Genomic DNA, 20,504 nt, shown 5'->3' with positions numbered 1-20,504 from the left:
TATGAAGCTTAATTTATATTCTTTTAGTCCCCCATGACTGACTTTTCTAATTTCCTATTAACATTAAAATTTTACATTAAACCTTTTCTTTTGATAAAGTAATAATTACTTTCATTAGAACTCATTTAAATTCCCATGACATGTGTCTTCTGTAGAAAAGTACTTAATTATCTGTGTTACTTAGAGTTATGTTTAGGAAACCCATTGACCTTTTCTTCATATTTCACAATTACCCAAATAACACAAGCCCGCCTACCTAGGACATCTCTGTCCTGTCACATCAACTAAAAAAGATACGTTACTCACTTTATCATTTGGGGTTTGATTATGTGTCTACAAAAGGGCAACCAGTCTGTGAACACCAATGTCTTTTTTATATTTCCCCATACAGTATTTGTTTGATGAAGGAGATGAAATTAAAAGAGATGGAGCTGGTCATGGTGTTACATACCTGTAATCCCAGAGACTCAGGTAGCTAAGGCATGAGGATTGCAAATGCCCGGTCTGGGCAATTTAGCAAGACCCTGTCTCAAAATACAAAATAAAGATTAGAAGGGTTGGAGATGTAGCTCAGTGGTAGGGTACCCCTTGTTTCAATAACCAGTATTGCAAAAGTGAAAAGTTAATTACTCCACATTTAAATTTGGACAATGCTAAGAAAAGAGATCCTTGATAAAACTATAAAGGGTGGACCATCACTCTTTAACTCTTAATAGTCAATGTCTCCATCTGTGATATTTGTACATGATTGTTCCCATCACCATAAATGCCTCTGTTTATCTTTATTTACAAAATTATAGATAAATGATTGGCCATATTTACTTCTCCAAGGATAGTCATTACCTGTATAGAGCCGAGACTCAATCACATGGGAGTGTGGCTATTATTAGAAAGGAAAATTTTTGGAAGGAAGTATCGAGGCCTATTTTGGAACTATAAATTTGATGCCACATGCTAATAAGTTTATGTGGGGTAGGTACTAGCACTGTGTATATGATTTGCAAGTAGCATCTGTAGTGCATGTGCAAGTGTGTGGGGATGAACCATTTCCATTTAGTGCCTTTAGGTAAGTGCTGATAGACACACTCCAAATGTACAAGTCATTGCTCGAAAAATGCAGGTAAATGCCAGCCTGACAAAAATTCCTTCAATGATTATGAGAGCAAGCTTTTTGTTACTGATATGTATATTTGTATATTAATCTTGCCAGTTAAGTGGTATTTTAAAAGCCATTTAACTTTCTAAATTGTCTTATCTAATGTAGATGCAAATATATATTTCAGTGAATATTAAATAAAATACACACATTGTTTAATTTAGTATGTGATGCATAAAGAACATTAATACTATTTATGATATTTATTTTTATCTCCCACACCAAAAATTATTTTCAAAATCTGCCAACTTAAAATAATGAAGAGTAAGAAGTTTGACTTGTTATGAAAAGCATATTGAAATATTGATTAGAGACTGGGTTTGTTGCTTAGTGGTAGAGCACTCACATTCTCAAAAATGTCAAAAACAAAAACTGCATTCAAACTCTATAATCAAGCAAAACAAACTGAGTATTTAACGTAATTTCTATCTTACTAAATCTAAGCTATATGAGTTACTTGATGTTCCCCTGATGCATCATCCTGCCCATTTGTGATCTTCCTATTTTGTTTAGCATGCTATTTTCCACCTAGCCAGTATGGTAAACTCATATTATTTTTATTATATTGCTTTAAAAAGACCTTTTCTGATGCTTCCCTGAGGCATGCATCCATTACTTATAGTTGGTAGTATAATTTGCCAACTCACCTTGGCTAAGGAACAATAGGGCTGTTTATCACATTGTCTAATAAAGTGTCTGGAGAATAGTATGGTAGGGTGAGGTTGACTTCAGGGAAGTCCAAGAATATTATCCAAGTCCCACATGCAGAACATCTTTCCACTCAACCATTCCTTTGTTGGTCATCATCTTCTGGCTTAGTTTCAGTATTCTCGAGATGGCTATGGCTGCCCCAGACTTGAACTGCTCACAATCAAGAGCCCTGCAGGAGAGTTTTCCCTTCAAAAGTCTGCTTAGAGTAGAAAGGAAGACTTTCCCTGGGAGAGTCCTAATAGATGCCCTGCCTCTATTGTCACTAATCTATACTGAACCACATGTCCATGATTTAGTTGCAAGAGATTGGGAAAGCAAGCATGCCGCCTCCCCTGCCTCCATAACAAGAAGTGGGGCTTTCAATACTGTTAAATGTTGTTATTATGTAATAATACCTTTGACACATCTCCTCTCCATCTCAACTCCTAATTCCAGGTCTGTCAAAGTATATTTCCTCTATTTTGATCCTCTTCCAAAAAAAAAAAAAAAAAAAAAAAAAACATGAGCACAATTGCATTACTAACTACATCACATTAATGTAAATGTTTAGAATTTTGTGGACTTCTCTATTAAAACATCAGCAACTTGTGGGAAGAGAACCTATTGTTTTCATCATTATATATTGCTTTAAAGCTAATAAGTGTTTAAAACCCTTTAAATAAGTTTAAAAACTGTTAAAATAGATAAAAAGAAATTTATGATTGAATTAAATATTTTAAAGTCAAAATAAGAACTTGTGATAAGTAAAATTGTAATGGTTATAAAACAGCATAATGGATAAGAGATATTGCATCATCCCTGAAGGAGCCAAAACCTAACCATCTGCTTCACATCTCACTAAGTCTAGAGATGAGAAAAAAGATGTGAATTTGCTACCCCTGGGAGATTGGATGAGGATCATATAGGATTTAGAGAATAGAACTTGCAGGGAAATGTCAATAATTTAGGTTTTCTTTTTGCAAAGAAGACACATCAAAATTTTACCCTTCCTTAACAATGTAGTGTAGATGAAATAATGATGAATCTTTTAAATGGAATTTTGAGAAAGGGCAGGTAAAAAAAGAACTAGAATATTTTTACAGGAATTTCGGAAAAGAACACTACAAAGTGTTTATTCAATGATAAAAACTATAGTTAATCATGTTGAATGTATTAACTTTATTTTACCAAACATATATATTTGTCTCTTGCTAAAAAAGAAATGAACTTTTTACTCAGGGATGTGTGTGTGTGTGTGTGTGTGTGTGTGTGTGTCTGAGTCTGTCTTGGTAAACAAGCAGTTCCAAATAGTTCCATGCTGTGTGTTTTATGATTTTCCATATCTCTGCCTAGAAAAAAACAAAAGAAATACACAAGTGTTTAAATAATCAAAGAAAAAAACTGACTTTCTCCTTGAAAATTAAATGTCAAATTGGATTTGAAATGTTTACAGAGGTGCTTTTCATTTGTCCATTATGATAGTAATGATAAATGAGAAAAGCTCTTTCAGGGAATAAAGTATTTCTTCAAATTTTCAATTTAGTCTTAGTTTTATGTAAGATGGTTTTGTAAGTATGAATTACCATTAGTAGCTCCAAAAACATTTTGTGCTTAATAAGGCTTAGAATGAGTAATTTGGTAATAGCCAATATAAAGTATAAATATATATATATATAAAATTACATTTTTTGGCATGAATATTGTCAATTTTTTCCTCATCTTCCAAGTATAAAAATACATTCATAATGCACACACATACACACACACAAACTTCACAACTCATTTATTACTCAAATAGGTCAGTTATTTGAACACTTATCAATTTTTATAAAATTCTACAATGAGTTTCTAGTTATTATTGTTGACTTTAGTATATTTTTGCTGACTCTTGACATCAAGAAGAAGAGAAGGTCTTTTACTTTAGTGTTGATACTAAGGAAGAGTGACTTAAGAGAAAAAAGGCCTTTAAATTCTTCGTGTAATAGCTGGCAATTTTCTTACTTCTGACTCATTTAATGAGATTTACATGTGTTATATCTTGGCTTGGACATGAACCTGTGGACCTAATTTTTTGTTTTCATTTTGTTGTTGGTGTAACAAAACACCACAGATTAAGTGGCTCAGAGCAATATAAGTTTATAATATTTTTTAATTCTGGTGGTCAGAAGCCTAAAGAGTATCCTCATGGACGAGCTCTTTTGGTGGCTCTGGGTGAACATTCTTTTCCTTTTCTTTCCAAGTTTCTTGGATCTGCCTGCATCCCTTGCCTCTAGGTCCTCTCTTCAGTTGCTACAACCTTTGTTTCCAGGGCATGTCCAAGTCTAATCCTCTCTGACCTCCCTTTTAGAAGAAACTTTTGGATACAGCACAGGCTAATCTCCCACATCAAAATCTGCTCTTTATCTCATCTGCAGTGTTCCTGCAAATGAGAATCAGGATGTGGACTTTTGGGGGATGCCATAACTCAGCCCACCATGTAACTATTATTCAGTTCTATTCAATTTCAAATCTTATATAATTTTATCTCTATCCATTTTAGTTTTTAGTATGACCAAACTTTAGGTGAAAATGCATGCCAATTTAAAAATATAAGAACATGTGTACATATTGTGTGAGTATATATACAAAAATGTCTAAACGGTAATTAAGTTTCTAAATTATCAATAATGTCCCAACATGACAATAAGAATTACTGATGAAAAATCATAATATAGTATCAAAATATGGATAGTCTTCATTATGTAATGCCCTTGTAATTTACAACTGCACATATTTTTCAGGATGGAGTTAGCAAAGATAAACAATAGCAAACGTTATAATCTTCATAAGAAGTTTTATTTTTTTAATCAACCACCCATTTTAGAAAGTAATGCATGTCCTTGGGGTGGGGAAGGTCAAAATTCAACCATTTTTAATTTACCTTCCCCCACTGCAACTACCACAAATATGCAGAATCCAAATCTAACATAAATGGTGAGTTATATTTTATCTTACTCTTAAAATTATGTTATTCCTAAAGGAATTATTTTTTTAAAAACTACCATTAACATATTCAACTAAGTTACCATTGCATACTAGCTATTGTAAAATCTAATTTTCAGTATAATCTTTAAGAGCCCCAAGAGGATAACATTGAACCTCTTTCATGTTTGATTTTTAGTTTTCATGAATGCTTTAATTTTATATAGTATAATTTTTACTATTCAGTGTATTTTATTTGAACCATGGGAGAATTTAGTTTTATTTTAATGATCAGCAAAAAAGCTATATATCATTTTGAAAATAAAATAGAGAATATAGAATTATTTTGTTGTTCTTTTTCTCCATATTTGCAAAAATGGTATAGAATTATACATAGAAAACTTAAGTTTTTCTATTGAGAATTTCCTTTTAATATACTGTTGGTTGATATATAATTATACATATTTACAAGGTGGAGTGTGATGTTTTAATTCTTACATACAATGTATAATGAGCCAATCAAGGTAATTAGCATATTGATCACCTTAAACTTTTATCATTTCTATATAGGAAAAGCATTTGTAATCCTCACTTCTAGCATTTTTAAATGCATTATTATTAACTATATTCTTCCTACTGTGCAATAGAATACCAGAACTGTTTTCTTCTGACTGTAACATTATATCTGTTGATCAAATTTTCCCTCTCCCACCCGACTCCCACTTAATTAACCTCTGGGAACCACCATTCCATATTCAACTTCCATTAGATCAGATTTTCTAGATTATATATGTAAGTAATATCATGCATTGTTTTTCTGTGCCTGGTTTATTTCAGTTAACATAAATGCCCTCCAGGTCCACTTATTTTATTATAAGTGAAAATACTAAATCTTTTCCAGGGTTGAATAGCATTCCATTGTGTGTGTGTGTGTGTGTTTGTGTGTGTGTATATATGTTAGTGTGTCCTTTTCCATTCATCTAGCGAAAGATATTTAGATTGGTTATATATCTTGGCTATCATAAATAGTGCTGCAGTAAACACTGGAGTGTAGATGTGTCCATGACCTATTTAGCACAAATATAAAATTGAAGACAATGTTCCCTGCCCTGTAGGAGCTCACCACTCCAGAAGTACAATACATACAGCAATGGAAAATTGAAGCTGTATGGTATACTGAGAAGAGTTACACAAAATTAAGATAGACACACAAAAAATGAGGAATTTTCTATTAATGGAGGTCAAGTGTCACCAGACATTAGTGAATAGCTAGAATTTTTATAGATGGGAAAGGACATTCCAAGCTAAGGAATGGGAGAATAAGGACATATAAGCAATAAAGAAAGGAAAGTGAGTAAAGCAACAAGGAGAGTTAAACATGTATACTGAATGATGCATTGACAAGAATATTAATGTTAATAACTTATTTAATAATTATAACAATATTATTAAGAAAAAATAAATGGATTTCTTGGAATTTATTCTTCATCTACATGTGCGCATATTTTTTTTTCTGGAATAGGAAAGTATAAAGGAAAGGAATTAAGGTACCTTATGAAACTTGATAACTAGAAATATTCCTTTAACTTTACATGAGCTTTATCAAAATCGGAAGCTTAATATTTTCTTTAACACTTTACAAAAATTTTATTATCTTGGCAAATGAGTTAATTGCCTGTTATATTAGACAAAAAGAAGAATAACCATGTTTCTCTTAGCAATGATGAATAATATATTACTCACATTATTGTTAACTCTTTTATATTTTAGTAACAAGATATAAAGATAATAAATATTGTCAAGTTAACTAAATTCTGAAAGCATAAGTCAAATCATGTCTTAATAGTTCACTTGTTCTTAATGCTGTACCAATTATTTAACTTCCTATTCTTAAACATATTTTTAACATCATTAATCTGAGTCCCTAGGAATTTATTTTTTGAATGCATATGAATCCCTCCTTTATGTTTAATTTGTAAATAGTTAGCAGGATGCATCACTTTTATTTCCTTTAAATTTGCTTAAAGTGTCCTATTATGATTCAATAGACTTATAATTAATTTATTGGCAAACTATCATTCCCAGTAGAAATAACAAAAAGTCAACTTTTGAAAGAATTGATATAAAATTATTAGAATTAATTATGGTGAAATATTCAAGGATATGGAAGACATAGTTATTTAATGAATGCCTATTGAAAGATGCTTCAAAGTTTGATAGTTACTTTTTTTCAAAGAGAGCAAAATGAATAGTTCATTCTTATATTAAAAAGAGAAAATATGAATTAGCTACTTGGTGGCAATTTATATATACAAAATCTTTCAGTTATGACCATGTATGTTAAACTTACAAAATATTCATTGTAAATTACGATTAAAAATAATTAGATGTTTTAATAAAAGTATAGAAAGATTAGCAATACTAAGCTTTTCCTTTGCCAGAATGAATCCAAACTCAATAAACTCCATAGGCTATGGTTGTCCCAATCTTTTCATGTTTTTGATTGCAAGAGCCTATTATAAGAGATAAACATGGTACTATCTTTGATTTTCTTCCTTAGGGATGTAAGTAAAACTTCACATTCTCATAAGCTTCTTGTTTTAATTACAGTGTAAAAACACTGTGTTTCATATAATAGGAAGACATTTAAAACGAGATTAGTTTTACTATCTCAAAAATGTGGGTTGAAGCATTAAATAGGATAAATGAAAAACACACATACATCCTACATGTTTTGCTTTTGACTCAAAGAACTCAATCCAGTGAATATATTTTTAAATAAGCATCTCACAGTAGCAAAAAATTTGCTCATTTCAAACTATAAGCAATGCTTTTTAAAACTGACCTTGAAATGGAATATCTGTTTGAAAAGTAAACAGATGTGTTATAGTAAGCTCTTCTCAACCGTTATTTCCTAAAGGGATAAATAAAACTGTCCCCCAAACTGCAACAATGCAAATTGTTTTTAAAGATTGAAGCTTGCTTAGCAAGCTGATAATACAGGCTCATTAGGTAAATTGCCTTAAGTGTACCTTACTCCTATAACAAAAACAAAGTTACTTTTAGATTACAATGACTTTATTTATATGTCTAAGTATGGGGAGTACATATTGATAATGATGGCTTGCAAATTTTCCCAAAGGATTTTTCCTGAGGATTGTTTTGTATCTATGGCTCAACTTAGGTTAACATATAGATATTCAATCAAAATAAGATGAGTACTTAATTGTCAAATTGTCAATGATAGCTGTATATTCATTACTATTAGAAGGTAATCCTTGGGGCTGGGGTTGTGGCTGAGGGGTGGAGTGCTTGTCTAGCAAGTGTGAGGCACTGGATTTGATTCTCAGCACTGTGTATAAATAAATAAAATAAAGGTCCATTGACAACTAAAAAAAAAAAGAAATTAAAAAAAAATTAAAAAGAAATCAATCCTCTCACAGTTCCTAGTGGATTCCTAATACCACTTCTATAAGAAGTGTTTGAAATTTTACCACCCTTTCCAATTCTTTGGTCCTCATGTCAGAAATTAATTCTGTATGTTGGTTCCTTTAGAAAATATAATCAGAGAAAATATCTTAATTTTTTCCTAATGATTTTTCCACCATTTCATTTTTCTTTTCTTTCATCTTCGGAGCAAATGCTCTTATGTTCTTGTTTAGGTTTGTATTGCATTGACAAGAGTACTCGGACAAACCCTTCCATTTCCATCTCCTTCTCAGGTCTCTTGACTCTCTCCAGAGGCACCTTTCTTTCAGCATGCACATCTACTCTGTCTGATCAGAATTCACTACTCTTGAACTTTGCTATTAGTGATACCTTCCCTGATTCAGTTCTCGAAATTGCATAGGGCATTAGTAAATGTCCTTTCCCCTTGCTCTTCATTCTTTAATTATGCATGAACTTTTTCTCACCTACTCTTACTTTTGGATTTTTTCTCTTGACAATCTAGTCATCCTCCTCACATGTCTCTGTCCTCACTTTAACTTCATCTAACTTTAATTCCTATAGCTTACATTTTTTTCAGCCCCCAGTTCTATTTCCAGTTTTGATCATTCTCCTGAATTTTAAACTTAAATACTTCACTGTATAATCCCTTATGGATATCTCCAAAGCATCCCCAATTTGGTACATTTAAAAAGAGATCGAAATTCTAACATTTGGGTTCAGAACGCCAGATTCAGGATTCTGACATTTAATGAGACAGGGTACATGATATTTGACTTCGGTTTACTCATAAAATACAATATTAACTTTCCACTCCACCAACATATTTATACACTCAACATCTCTACTCACCCAGATTATTCCAGTAACACCCTAGTTGATTTCCCTACCTCCACCTTTACTTCAATACAATCTGCTCTCAAAACAGTAGCCAAAGCGATCCTTTGAAGCAGTAAATCAGACTGTGTCATTCTGCTCAGAATCTTCCAGTTGTCTCCATGTTGATTTTAAGTAACCAAGTCTTCATCTACAGCCCCAACCCCATACTCTCTCATCTTGTCTCTTCCTAAATTCTCTTTTTCTCCCACCACACTGACCTCTTTAGAGTCTTTTCTATTTTCTGGGCAAATTGTTGTGTTGATCCTTAGCCCGTGATCTTTAACACATGGTCTTATACTCAAATGGATATCACTCTGACACTTTATAAGCCTCTATTCTCACTATGATACATTCTCTGAAACATATTCTCTGGCCATCTTGTGTAAATTGTGCTTAAGGACTGATCTGCGTCTTTTAATCTCCATCTTCCATTTACTTTTCTCCATAGAGTTTATCTTCCAATATACTATACAGTTGACTCATTTATTTTGTTTTGCCTTTGCCCCACTGTAATAAAAGCTCCATAACAGCAGGAATTCTGCCTATTATTTTTCGTTATGTTTCTCAATGCTAAAAAATAATAGAAGTTCAATAATATTTGTGGCATAAATAAATGAGCAAATGAAGATATGGAGGTAGAAGTGCTTCTTGATAGCTATCACTGTAAAATATTATTCCCTTTATGATTCCTTCTATTATCTTTCCATTTCACACCATGATATCACTCAGATCCTTTTGTACATACCATTGCAGTCTTTGTGTTTTCCTCTCTGTATGTTCTATCCTGGTTTCGAGACACCATCTAATCATTTTTAAGGCTATTTACTTGGAGAACTCCTTAAGCCTTTTAAACATTTTTACCAATTGTTAACTCTTACATTACATCGTCTGGAACAAACTCTTTAGCTGAGTCCTCAACTATGTAGCCCAATCATCTTGAACTCTTCTCTAGTTATCTATAGATATCTACTTATATCTGTAGATGAAAGATTCTTTTCTTTGTGTCTCTGTGTGATATATTTATTGAAAGTCAGGCTCTTCGGGTATGGGAGACAGAAGAGTTTGACAAAAGATCTAACATGTTATGTTAAAACTAAGACAATATTTAGTATGATACATTATTATTTTGTATATTGCTAGAGAAAATGTCAATTAAGCCATGGCCTAATCTTTCTAATCACTTAGAATTTAAAAAAAATTTTTAGTGCTCTTGGGGATTGAACCTATGGGGATTTACCACTTGCCTACCTGTCTGGACCATTCTATTTTTAATTTGGGGGTGATCTCACAAAGTTGTTCAGGCTGGCCTTGAACTTGCAATCCCCCTGCCTCAGCCACCCCTTAGTATGCCCAGCTTTTTGTCACTTAAAATGTTTCTTTGCTACTTATTGATAGGCTCACATAGACCTATTTAATGATGATTTTTTTTATCTTATATTTGTATTGAGCTATATATCATACATATATAAAAAATTACAACTGAAATCAAAAGGTCAAGGCACTTGTAACATATTTTCACATTCAGAGGCGTTCATTCATTCATGTTAAAATAGTAAAAGAGTTATGTTTTCTAATGGACTTATAACATATGAATAAATATATGGTGAAAAACAGACATCTAATGAATTTGCTAGGACTTAGGGAAAAGCTGCAAATCCCAAATGTTTCATTAACACCGGGAGGAAAATGACAGGTATTTCAGAAACAATCAACAGTAGAAAAAGGAAGTTAGGAAAAAGGAAAAGTTTTATGGAAATTTATCATCATTTTGGGTGTCCTGTGGCAAATGCTGCCCCCTTAGAAGTTAAGGGAAAAAAGTGAAGAAAATTCTGTGATGTAGGAAGTCCAATTCGTGTAGACACATGAAGCCCGTATATTAAGATGGATAGTTAAGAACTAAATATTTAGAGATGAAGTTTAATTACAATATTTAACTCATTACTGATTTTTATTTTTCTGGGAGCAGAGAAAAAAAATAAAATTTCTCTGCTCAAAAGCTTCTGCTTTGATTCAACATGTTCTTTAAAACTCACTGGCTGGAACATCTATATGGCATATTTGATACGATAAAGCCTATAGTCATAAACACAAACAGAATTCTTAACTATTTTCAGAACAGATTGTGTGAACCTAGAATAAAGTCAAGTCTTTCAAAATAGTGTGCTTAAGCTGAGCAGCAAAAACTAAGAAAAATAATTGATTTTGCTTTGCTGCTGAATAGAAAATGTGGATCATACTCATGTACCTTTTAAGTATTGCTTTCTCACATTTCATCTTTGTACTGCTCTTGTGTTCATGTTCAGATCATTCATATTTTATTTTGAAACATTTTTCATTTTCAGATCAGCAGTCCTGTGATCCTGGTGAGTTTCTTTGCCACGATCACGTGACTTGTGTCTCCCAGAGCTGGCTGTGTGATGGGGACCCCGACTGCCCTGATGATTCAGACGAGTCTTTAGATACCTGTGAGTAGAAAGGTTCCTGTGCCGTGTTCGGGTTTACCTTCCCTGTGAAACTAAATGTCAGTTGTTTTCACAGATGACTGCTGTTCTAGTTGATTCTTTTTTTGTTGTTTCCAAATAACCTAAGAAACTTGAAAGTTTTTGTTTGTGTTCTTTAAAATGAGTATGTGAGGGAGAGCATAAAATGCAGTTTTCTGGTAAGAATTATTTTATGAAAACACCAGGTTAATTGCTACAATGTGGTTATGTTAACACTAAAAAAAAAAGAAAGAAAGAAAGAAAGAAATTTTACTTGAAAGAAAGACCTTTAAAACATAGCAATAAAACGGACCTTTTCCAATAATTCATTTCACATATCTTTAGACAGAGGGAAATGAAGAAGGAATGTTAAGGAAATCAAACTTTAACTCTCACGATATTTTTATTAGTATATAAAAGTACAACACAAATTTCAAGTCTGTTTTCTTTTTTACATGAAAACAGAAATTTTATCCATTCTTACTGTGATGACTTTTGCTCCCATATGGGATCCAGAAACATTTGGTATATGTAGATCCTAACTGGAGTTGTACCACCGTTACCTGGAGACTACTTAGGGTTTTGCCCACATTGGAAATAACACTATGACAAAATTATAAATGCATAATATAACCATAGATAAATATGTCACAGTTCTTTAATGTTTACCTATTCTTTAGAATATGAATAATTCTCTAGATTTTGATATGGCTATTTCTAGCAATTCCACTATCATTCTGTGTTCCTCCTGTGACCAGATATGCATACATCTCATTATCATCCCCCAAAGTAACTACATAGTTCTGTAAGGTCAAAGTGAAGAGGAAAACCCATCATCATTATTGCTTGATTTTGTAGAGAAAACAATTATTGGTTATATTTTTCATTTTTATCTACTTGTATAGAAGTTTTACAGACAAGATATTTGATAAATACCTTGCCATAAGGAAACAGGCAAAGTTTGTTAATTTTCTTTAAATTTTAAATGTTTTCTTTAAATTTTCTTTAAAGTTTTTAAACACTTAAGTATTTAAATAATTGTATTAATTGCTTCTATTTACCTTGAGCCAATCACTTCTTCCATAGAATAAGTTGTAGTTATTTACAACATTTATAATTTTTTACCAATTTCTCCAGCTTAATTCTGGAAACCTTCCCTAGGCTCCCTATACCACATATATGATTCTGGACATGATAAGAGAAAAAAAAACAATAAAATTAAAAATTATTAGAAAAATCCTAATGGATAAAACAAATTTTATAAATTCATAATGAATGTTATTTGGATATAAAATAATGAATGACTCCTAGATGCCATGAATGAAACATAAAAACATTATTCTAAGGAAAAGGGGTTACTAAAAAGAGAGAGAGAGAGAGAGAGAGTATATTTTATGATTCCATTTAGATGAAAGATCCCATGTTGGCAAATTTGTAGAACAGAATGTGGAGCAGTGGTTAGAAAAGGAATGGGGAAAGATTTATTAAATATGAGATTTTGGAGGGAGAAAGAAAAACTCTAAAATTAGGGTGTAGTGATTTTTGCACAACTCTTAATTTATTCAAAAGCATGAAGTTGTGTATCTTAAGCAGGTATATTTTATGGAATATACATTATATCTTAATAAGTGTGTGAAAAATGGAGATTTCCAATATTGTGTGTATGGGTATAGGTGGTAAAGAAGTGTGAGAAGACAAAAATAATCAGGAATTTGGCCATGAATTATATAAGCAATGGGACCATATTCAGCAGACTAACCCTTTTTAAGCCTTAGCTCCTCCTTATTCGAGTGGCATCTAGGAATTCTCTCTTCATTAGCTCCAAGGAGGAGATGTCACCATATACTCTGAGTAACTTCAAATATTGCAAAAGTGTAGTCATAGCTTTGCCCTCTGCCAGGATAATCCTATCAATTCTGTGATTGGGAAAAAGAACAGAGGCATGAGATACATTTGTGAAATCTGTTTGTGAGAAGGTCAGGTTGAAGGGGAATGCTTTGCACCTCTGACTGGCACTTAGCAAAAGGATAGAGAAACGGCAGCATAACATATGTAGGTGAATCCCCTTCACACATGTGGAAAAAAAAGATACAGGACAGTAATGTTGCCTTTGTGCTAAACAGGGGGACCGTAGGAGAATCAGGCAGGAGAGGTTTGGTGATCTAGAGGAGGCATAAGAAACTATATACTCAATGCAGTCACCTAACAAAGATAGAGAAATAGCTATTATTCTACTCCAAACTGTATAGCAGTTTAGATTTATAGTGAATTAACTTCTTCCAGATAAATGGTTTCAGTCAGTATTAACTGAAATATGGACAAGCATAGAAAAAAAAGCTGTGTGAAAAATATCAGACTTTTCAAATTCAATTCTTCAATCCAGATGTTGACAATTGCCATTATCTCTAATCACAGAGCTTTGTAATGTGTTACTTTATGATATTCATACGCACTTATCACTGAGCTGTACAAAATAATTGCATAATGTTATAATTGCATAAATGTATACATTTGATGTGAAAGATAAGTACTAAAAATGGGAAACTTTGAAGAATGATTGTTATGAAGGGTAATTTTATACGAACAAAAGTATATTATCATCTTTGATTTGAAAATAAAGTATGTTGTATCTACAAAGTATTAGAGGAAACCAGCTGATGAAATGTATTTATTTTCACGAAATCTACTTAGCCTTTAAAATGAAAGGAAAGACCAATCCAGCATAGAATTTATTATGACACCATAAAAGCTCTGAAGAGACAACATTCTAAGAGGAAATAAATGGACATCATTGAAGAAGAGGAAAAGCTTTATTTGTGAAACACTGATGACTGTGAAGCGTTAGAAGAAAGCATACATGCAGAAAGACAAGAAACCCTATACATTAAAGGAACTGAGTGTTTCCCTCCTCTCTGTGTGGCTTTAGGAGTGTTTTCTAGGATCCCTGAGGTAGATGTCTTTCACTCACAGCAATACACTCAGAATTTTATTTTCTGAGGTTGATCTGCCACCAAGCTAATTGCATGTAGGGGTGAAGTATCTGAAATACGAAATTGGAAAATTTTAATAATTTGTAACCTTATTATTGAGTATGAGAACTTATTTGTGGCCATTAAAATGAAAGTCTTTATTGGTGTACATTCTTTGAAATATTTTTTTAATCATCTAAACAATGGTTAGCACTGTCTTTAGGTTTTATGAGACAATGAGAATAGAAAATCAGGAAAATTCCCATATTTCTATTCATTGCTTTCAACCCACTGTTGTTGGTTGGTGTTGTGTACAGCCAGAAGGACCGTAAGTACTGGAAATGGTTATGTGTGAAGTGAAAGCTTGTTGCCATCTGTGGCAAGGAAGTCCTTCTAGAAAGGCACTTTTATTCTGAGGTATTCAAAATTTAATTCTTTACAGGATTATTCTTTGGAATGCTTAATGATGCTTCCTCTCAGTTTCAGCAGATGTAGATATTTTCTGTGAATCTAATCTTATTATACTTTAAGCTAGATTTTTCATTTTTAAGTCAGGATGGTATTAACTATGCTGTTTGTCCTTTTTCCCTATTATCTTGCACTATCACCTTTCAAAGATCCATTTAGAGAATTCTTCAGTTACAGATCATGTTTTGTACAAAATGACTCATGGCTAACATAAGAGAATTAAAAATGGACTTGAAGAGGGAGTGGCGGGGGGGGGTAACATTTGCAACCTGGATAGCTGTTAGAATTTGTGCATTGAACTTATGTTGTTTTATCCTTTTTTAAAGTTCAGCAAAATTTCTGTAAAAGACCAGATAGTAAATGTTTAGCTTTTCCAGATCCAGAGGGTCTATATTGCATATTGTATATTGATTTATAAAGGGTCTAGATTGTATATTGTATATTGATTTTTAAAAATGCTTTAAAAATAGAAAAAAAATCTCATAGCATATAGTCTTTATAAAAGCAGGCCACACGTCGAATATGATCAGCAGACTATAGTTTTCAAAATCCCTGTTGAAGTGTCACATCTAAATCATATCTGCTAATACTTGTGGGAAAGATCTGTGCCCAGGTACTTATGGTGCCTGGAACAACACAACCCCACACAGTGAAGTGTGTGTTGCCTAGGGCTGTGCCTACACCCACCACTCATGGTGTCAGACTAAGGCAATATGGTTTTTTGAAATCTGTTTTTTTTTTTCCTTCTGTTTTCGCAGTCTTTATTGTTTAAGATCAGATATGACTATATTTTTAATAGCTTGACTAAATGGGGGTTTACTTTTCTCAGACAGAAAGTTACAAAAGTGGACAATGCAGAATTGACATGGATCCAGAATAACACCAGTTTTCTTCTGATTTCTGTTCTGCCTTCCTTTGTATGTAGTTATCATGCAGCATCCATCACGGGATGGTTAGTCAACCTTTCCCTAGTAGATAATTCCACTTCAGGCAGAAAGAAGGGAAGAGGAAAAAAAAAAAAAAAAAAAAAACAGCAGGTGCCAGCTGAGCCTCTCTGTTTGTCAGGGAAGCTGACACAATACAGGTTTTTTACAATAATTAAATCCAGTTTATTTGTGCTCAGATCTTCGTTATCAAAACTGACCACGTGGCACGTGGGACAATGGATATCCTAAATGAGGCCCACTATATACCAAAATGAAATTTGGGGTCCTACCAATAAAGAACAACTGGAGAAAAGATAACAACATAGACAAAGGCACCGGGCAGTATATGCCATAGTGTCCCTTCACCACTCTCCCTCCTTCTTTCCATCATTTCTCCACCATTTGCAAGACAGTTGGTATGCACTGTGCATGATAATAGATTCTGAATTACAACAGCTTGATTCCAAATCTCAGTTCCTCCATGAATACCTTTTTAAAAATTAACATAGTTAATTGTACAAAGAATAGGTTTCACCTTAACATTCTCATACACTCCAAGAGTACCTTTGCTCTTGAGCAACTAACTTATCCTTTCGATGCCTCCATTACTCTGTGCAATGGAGATAATAGTATCTGCCTCATGGTGAGTGCTTAGAGTAGACCTGCTCCATAGTAAAATCCCTTCTCCATCCCATGCTCCATCTGTTTTCCAGATGTCCATAGCTATGATGAAGCGTTTTATCTCGAGAGTCTTCTACAAAGACTCAACTCAAAAGAGTCAACTACCTCCTCTTTGTAGAGGCTTTCTTCTCTGCTTACTTAAAACCAATCTAAAAATCAATTTTTCTGCCTAAGGATATGTCTGGGGATAATCTTTACAAACCCTGATTTATTTTGTACACAGTTTTTAACAATTAGTTATCTTATATTCATATGATAGGAAATTTTTGTTGTAGAGAGCATTTCGGAGCAGAAACTTTTTTTAGTATCTCTTCCAAAAACATGATGTTAGCAGATTGTCTAATGTTACAAAACATTGGAATAAAAAATACATTACTGAAAAAAATATTATTAATTGATGCTACAGCCCTGAAATGTAGATGTTATCATCTCATTTTAAAAAAATGAGAAAATTGAGTTTATGATTATTCTGTATCCAAGTTGCTGTTATTCATGAAAGCAGAGTTTGCATTTCTTTGAAATTGCCCTCCTATTTTGAAATATTCCCATAAAGAAAGGTTCAGTTCCTAAGAAGACCCTTCAGGCCACCTAATTTAAAAATATAGTATCATTTGAAAATCAGGGAAGGCCATCCCAACAGGGTTGCTTCACACTGGCTTTGGGAATGATCAGGTCTAATTGAACAATGTGGTAAAAATAACAAGTCTCCTGGGTCATGGTAATAGAAACGTTTATGAAAAATGAAAATGGATCATGTCATTAGGTTAGATGTGACTCTGCATGAATTGACCACTACTTCTATTATGTTTCCATTGTTGTGTTATTTCACACTTTATTTAGATAGTCAGATCTTAATGAACTTCTTATATTCATATACTGACCTTTCCCCTAGGATATAAGGTAGTAATCCTTTTATAATTCCCTTCTAAATTTTCTTCCTTTGACACAGGTCAGAAAAATAAAATGGAATTCAGGTGGGAGGTTATTAGCAAACAGATTCTGCCCTTTAAAAATATAAAGTAGAATAAGGCACTGAAAGTAGACTATAGGAACAATAAAATGGAAAGAAGTATGGTCCTTGCTTTTAAGTAATGGTGATTTAGAGGTCACTTTGCAATGAGGTAATATGTGAGGGCCAACATTTTTGTTAGGTAGAGAAGCTGAAGTAATCTTACAGATTAAAGAGAAAGCATATGAGACCCATGAGGACAGTTTATGTCTCTTTCAATTCCTTTGTTTTGTTCATTTTATTCTGAGGCTTCTGTCCTTAACAGTAGGGAGACCAAAAGCATTGACCCTTCTTTATTAATAAAAAAAAATCACTAAAGAGTTGATATGAGGGGGGCACAGGAAGGTGGAAAAATAATTGTAAATTAAAAGGGCCTGTCTAATGTTGGCTCATTTCCCCAGCACAGTAGGCAGGAATAAGGGGGTGACATTTCTCCTCATTCTGCCCCACAACCTGTTCCAGTTGGTGTCTGAAAGTCAAGAAAGGTTAATTGGAGGCATAGGTGATAGAACTGAATGCCCTGTGACTGGCACAGACAGAGCAATTCAGTAATGACAAAAAGCCTTGCTATTTCACCCAAGAAGTCAGTGTTCCCTGGTCTTCTCATCCAGGATCACAGGTCACAGAATATAAAAAGACCCATGTCCCTCAGACATGACTGAAAACAATAGGGAACAAAAACTCTGAAATGATGTAAAATAAAGGGGGTAAAATGAAGTAGATGAATTCCAGAGACATCGCTGGTGCAAATCTCCCTGGCTTAAGGGATGATGTACTGTAAACAAGCGCTCTTGCAGGGCTCTGCAGGGGCCAAGCGGAAGGTTGAGCTGGGAGGCTTCCCAGGAACCATCCAATCCATCACTTATCCTCAGCTAATCTAGCACTTGGGGTTGGGGATGAGGCTTCTTACCTTTCATGGGTGAGCACATTTCTTCCCAGAGGATGTTTTATTCTTTATAGTCACTCTATAAAATTTACATTTGACTTTCACTCAGAAGGGCTTCTAAAGTGACATATTTTGCTAAATGAAGCACTAAAGGATGTTGCATTCTAAGAACTTATTTTTAATGGCAATTTCATTCTCTCTCCTCTCTCTCTCTCCCTTTCCCCATGTCTTTCACCATCCCACCCTGAAAGTAGGATATAAAACTCTAATCTGTGCCTATGGAATGTGCAGCAGGACAAAGAGTATCATCATTCTTCCAATTGCTATCTTGTGGCCATTCAGATTGGAGCAGTGGCATGGACTTGGGGTTGATTTATGTTTTTTTTTTGTTTTAATTTTTATTTTATTTTTTCTAAATATATCATAACATTAGCTTTCTTGATTTGGGAGATGGTAGAAATTGCTCACAGAGGAGAAAAATTCATGTGAAAATGGACAAACTTAGGACTTAGCTCTGGGAGTGTATCAACTCAGTAAATGTAGGTTATAACTTCCATTCAACTTCTTTCTTTCTCTCACCTCCCTTCCTCTCTCTCCTTCTTCATCTCTTCCTCCCTGCCTCTTTCAATCCCTCTCTCCTTTTCCTTCTTTCCATCTTTCCTTCTATCCTTTCTTTCTTTCTTCTGAAGAAATAAATCTGAGTGTCTACAAAGATTATTCACTGGGCAGTCTTCAAGAGTCAGATATAAGAGTGGAGAATCCTTCAACAGACACATCTTCCAAAGTGTTCAGCAGCAGAGTAGAAACAAATACATCCCACCACCTCAGACTGAATTGACATCAGAAAAAATAATTATTAATATACTCATCTTAGAAGTCAGCCTGCATTCATAAGCCTCATGCATTCTTTTATAAACAAATTATTGTAATAATTTATACTTCTATAGTTTCTGTTGGAATTATTTTTATATTGTAATCATTAAATGTCACTTGATCATTCTATTCTCTTTTGAGAAAGATTGGTTAGGCATAATGGACTTGGGGAGGCAGGGGAATCTGAGGTACTAAGAGCTTGTAGGTAACAAGGCTAGTATAGCAACCCAGAACTTCTCTTTCTTTACTTGCTACTGTAGCATACATTAAGGATTGAGTTGTATCCCTGCAAAATTCCTGTGTAAGATAGAGCTCTAACCCCAGGCACCTCAAAATGTAATTGTGTTTGGAGATAAAGACATTTAAAGAGGTAATTAAGTTAAAATGTAGTTGTCAGAGTGGGTCCTACTCTAGTTTGACTTTTGTCCTTGTAAGAGGAAATTTAGTTGTACTAAGGGTTACCAAGAAAGCTTGTGCACAGAGAAAAGACCATGAAAATAGATAGCAAGAAGGGAACCCTCTGCAAGCCATGGTAGTAGACCTAGGAATAAACCAGCCCTGCAGCACATTGAACATGGATTTCCAGGCTCCAGAATTTTGTGAAAATTAATTTCTCTGTTTAAGCCATTCATGTGTAGTATTTTCTTAGGACAGTCCAGCATTCAAATATAGCACCCTAGTACATATCCATTAAACCTCAATTTATAACAGCATACAAAAAAATTCAGCAATTAATAATTTCCTATTTTCCTTAAAGATATATAGTAAATTTTATTAAATACTAGAATACTAATATTATAAGTATTACAGGAATTACACTTAAAGAGGTGTGAAATGAGTTCCAATCAGTTTCCCATGGACTAAAGGAATCATTTCTGTTATGATTAAACCTCTAAGAATATCTAATTTAACTATGTAGTATTATGCTTATGCAAATGAAATATCTCTCAGTGAAAAATCAGTAGTAATATACTACAATTAGTTTTTTCAAAAATTTATGTATAATGTGATGTTCCAAAGTCTTAAAATGTAGGTTTGCCTGATTCTCCCCTGGGTGATTTAGGGCACAATTTTAGAGA

The 20,504-nt window shown here is 33.4% G+C and overlaps 1 protein-coding gene across 1 annotated transcript in view; it reads left to right on the top strand.

Moving 5' to 3' along the window:
- Positions 1-20,504, top strand: part of Lrp1b (LDL receptor related protein 1B) — a 1,807,788-nt gene that overhangs the window by 290,468 nt on the left and 1,496,816 nt on the right. The window contains exon 2 of the mRNA XM_015479144.2: positions 11,476-11,598. Within this exon, the coding sequence (XP_015334630.1) occupies positions 11,476-11,598 (123 nt within the window). The remainder of the gene's footprint in view (positions 1-11,475; positions 11,599-20,504) is intronic.

This window comes from Marmota marmota, unplaced genomic scaffold (assembly GCF_001458135.2).
Source record: "Marmota marmota marmota unplaced genomic scaffold, marMar, whole genome shotgun sequence".
In the NCBI taxonomy this organism is placed as follows: Eukaryota; Metazoa; Chordata; class Mammalia; order Rodentia; family Sciuridae; genus Marmota; species Marmota marmota.
This window is presented reverse-complemented; position numbering and strand designations above follow the sequence as displayed.